Source organism: Rosa rugosa, chromosome 6, assembly GCF_958449725.1.
Source record: "Rosa rugosa chromosome 6, drRosRugo1.1, whole genome shotgun sequence".
NCBI classification, from domain to species: domain Eukaryota; kingdom Viridiplantae; phylum Streptophyta; class Magnoliopsida; order Rosales; family Rosaceae; genus Rosa; species Rosa rugosa.
The window spans coordinates 28043975-28047154 of NC_084825.1; the positions used below are offsets into that span (position 1 = coordinate 28043975).

The window sequence follows — 3180 nt, forward strand, 5'->3', positions numbered from 1 at the left end:
CATTAACCCCCTACAGTAAGACAACATTCTTCATGAACAGTTAAAAAGAGAAAAGCATAGGTCAAGTAGTGGGCAATTTCAGTGTTTAATTAAGAATATGTTTTTATTTCCAATGTGGGACTTCTGCCTTCTTTTTTCTCTATGACAGCTCAAATTAAAGTGATCTCAATAATCATCGCAATCTTTTCCTTCCCCTCTCAAAAGAGCTCGAAGATTTTTTTTTTTTTTTTTTTTTTTTTGTTGCTCCACTTTCTCTTTTCTCAACCACCATGTCATAATTAGTGAGAGGGAAACACCGGGACTTTTCTGAAATGGGTTCTTGATTTTCTCCAACAGAAACCATTTGAGAGTGACACAGAAAAGAAAGAAATCGTATGGCAACTACCAATACTACAGCAAAAGAAGCATCTTCATCGACATCAAAGTTCATAAAATGTGTGACGGTTGGAGATGGTGCTGTTGGAAAGACTTGCCTTCTCATCTCTTACACTAGCAACACTTTTCCTACTGTATAAAGTTTTTCACCTTCAACTCCCATATAAATTCCAGTCCTGTCATTTCTGTTAATGGCACTGTGTTTCTTTCCTTCATGTCTTTTCCCTTATTGTTGTTTTCTTCATAGTTTTAATTCCTGAAGGATCTTTGTTCTTTCTGTTTTCATGAACTTTTTCTTCTTCTTGACAGGATTATGTTCCAACTGTATTTGACAACTTCAGTGCTAATGTTTTGGTTGATGGGCAGACTGTGAATCTGGGTCTCTGGGATACTGCTGGTACTATTTCTCTCTGTCTCTCTTAGAGTTTTGATGCTTAAGGAGGTTAAGTACTTTCTCATAGCCAATCGTAGAAGTCGATAATCCCAAGTTTCGATATTAGTCTAAGAATAATTAAAACTGTTATTGATTAATGCTATTCCATAAATTTTCCAACTCCCTTCACAATGATATTTTGATGTTTCAAACATGTCAAAGCTTGAGTAATGTGAGAAAAAATGGGAGTGAACACCACACTTGCATGAGATCCCGAAAAGGTCCAAACTAGGAAAAACAGAGTGAAATTTTTATCATATATTGGAAAAAATAAATGCATTTCAATGGTAGCTCATCCATGTGTAACAACCATCAAAGACAACCTCAATGAACTTTCTCTTTTGCTTTGGAGAAAAAAAAAATCACCTTTGGAAAAAAATAGTACCTTTCTGAGCTAATTAACTCTAGCATATATGGATACAATGCATACATGATCATATTGTTGAAGTGGTTATAAAGCACTTCTCCAATCAATGAGTGCTTGATACTGTTAATTAGTATTTAAAGAATATAATGTAACCTATATCATGCAGGTCAAGAAGACTATAACAGGTTGAGGCCTCTTAGTTACAGAGGAGCTGATATTTTTCTTCTTGCCTTTTCTCTCATAAGTAGGCCTAGCTATGAGAACATATCAAAGAAAGTAAGCTCCTTTTTCTCTACCAAGATTCTACCCTAAACTCAAAATTCACTTTTTCAATTTGTACATGCACCAAATGTATAATACTAATCAGATTCTATGTGTTCTCTCTTCTCTTTGACCTGTTGCATGTTATGTTGGAGAAGTGGGTTCCAGAGCTTAGACATTATGCCCCATCAGTGCCCATTATTCTCGTGGGAACTAAACTAGGTATCCATTCTTTCCACCACCAAAACCAATTCAAATTGGATTTGACAGATATGCCTTTCTTTTCCCTTAAGTTTCACTCTATGCTCTAAATAATTGAGTTTGATTAAAAGTGAAGTATGCAAAACATTTCCTTTTATCTGTCTCAATTTGATTATCAAACACTTTTAATATTAAACTATGTATACCCAGGGGATGTGCTGCTCTGCTAACTTGTATACTAATTAAATAAATACTGATGTGCACTGTAGAACAAGGGATTGGACAAAGAATCATCAACTCATACTAATGAGTTACCATACATATGCTTTTTTTCTTTGTTGAGATGACACATGTTTCATTCTATTCATAATATTTCATATATATGCTTCAACAAAATACACAGATCTGAGAGAAGGCAGACAGTTCCTAATGGATTACCCTGGGGCATGTACCATCTCAACAGAACAGGTAGATTTCTCCTTCAAACCCTTTTCCACAAATACTGATTGGTCCTTGTTAATATTTCTGGTTGGCTATTAAGAAGGCAAATGAACAAAAGGAAAAGTAGTAGAGAACAAACTATCATTGAATATTAATCTTGTTCAATCTCTTTTTATATGTTAGGGTGAAGATCTAAAAAAGAGAATAGGGGCTGTGGCATATATAGAGTGCAGCTCAAAGACACAGCAGGTATATGTCTCACATTGTGCATATGTGCTCAAGAAATTCACAAAAGAGTCATCCATTATTAGGAACAAGAAAAGGGCAAGTGAAAAAAGTCATCATCAGCACTTGGTCTAGCTACTTGACCTGTCTTCAGTTTAACACTTCATTGCAAACATAACATTCATTAAACATTCAGAAACAGTTAGAACATTTGTGGGATGCAATTCGTATGTGCTGAAAATATGTCACTAAAATTGCAGAACGTGAAGGCTATTTTCGACGCAGCTATTAAGTTGGCTCTCTATCCTTCAAAGTCCAAGAAGCAAAAGAGAAAACTGATGCCCTGCAATGTTGTTTAACCTAGTATATATTTCTCTGTTCATTCTTTTCTTCCCCATTTCTTTGTGGGTTGTACTTTTATTCTTTTCTAGGAGAAGGAATTTGCAACATACATTAATTGTGTTTTTACTTGTAATGCTATCAATAACCATCATGTACGTACGCTAGACCATTTCAGAAACTGTATATGCTCCATTGTGCGCACGTTATTGAGTTTCTTTTTTAGTTACCTTTTCCTTGGTCGAAATTTATGCTATCTTAGAATTCAACATTCGCACGAGCCTTTTTACCTTCTATTTCAACCGTGCGCACGTCATTGGCCAATAAAAGAAACTCAATTCATCAGTACATTGGTTGCTACTTGGTGCCCAAATCATGTGGCATACTATATCAAAATGTTTCATTACATGATGTGCCTATGCCACATGAGCTGGGATGGGAAATGGTTCGCTTAGTATCACTCATAAGAAAAATACCACTGCAATACCATGACACTTCATTTATAATTGTTGCTGTTGATCCAGGTAGGAATTGGCAA

The 3180-nt window shown here is 35.3% G+C and overlaps 1 protein-coding gene across 1 annotated transcript; it reads left to right on the top strand.

The window, feature by feature from the left end:
* Positions 1-250: 250 nt before the first annotated feature.
* Positions 251-2873, top strand: LOC133715939 (rac-like GTP-binding protein RAC2). Its single transcript, XM_062142642.1, has 7 exons — positions 251-509; positions 685-772; positions 1342-1451; positions 1595-1658; positions 2041-2105; positions 2262-2327; positions 2564-2873. The coding sequence occupies exons 1-7, from the start codon at positions 375-377 to the stop codon at positions 2660-2662; spliced, it is 627 nt and encodes a 208-aa protein (XP_061998626.1). The 5' UTR covers positions 251-374; the 3' UTR covers positions 2663-2873.
* The last annotated feature ends 307 nt before the right edge of the window (positions 2874-3180 follow it).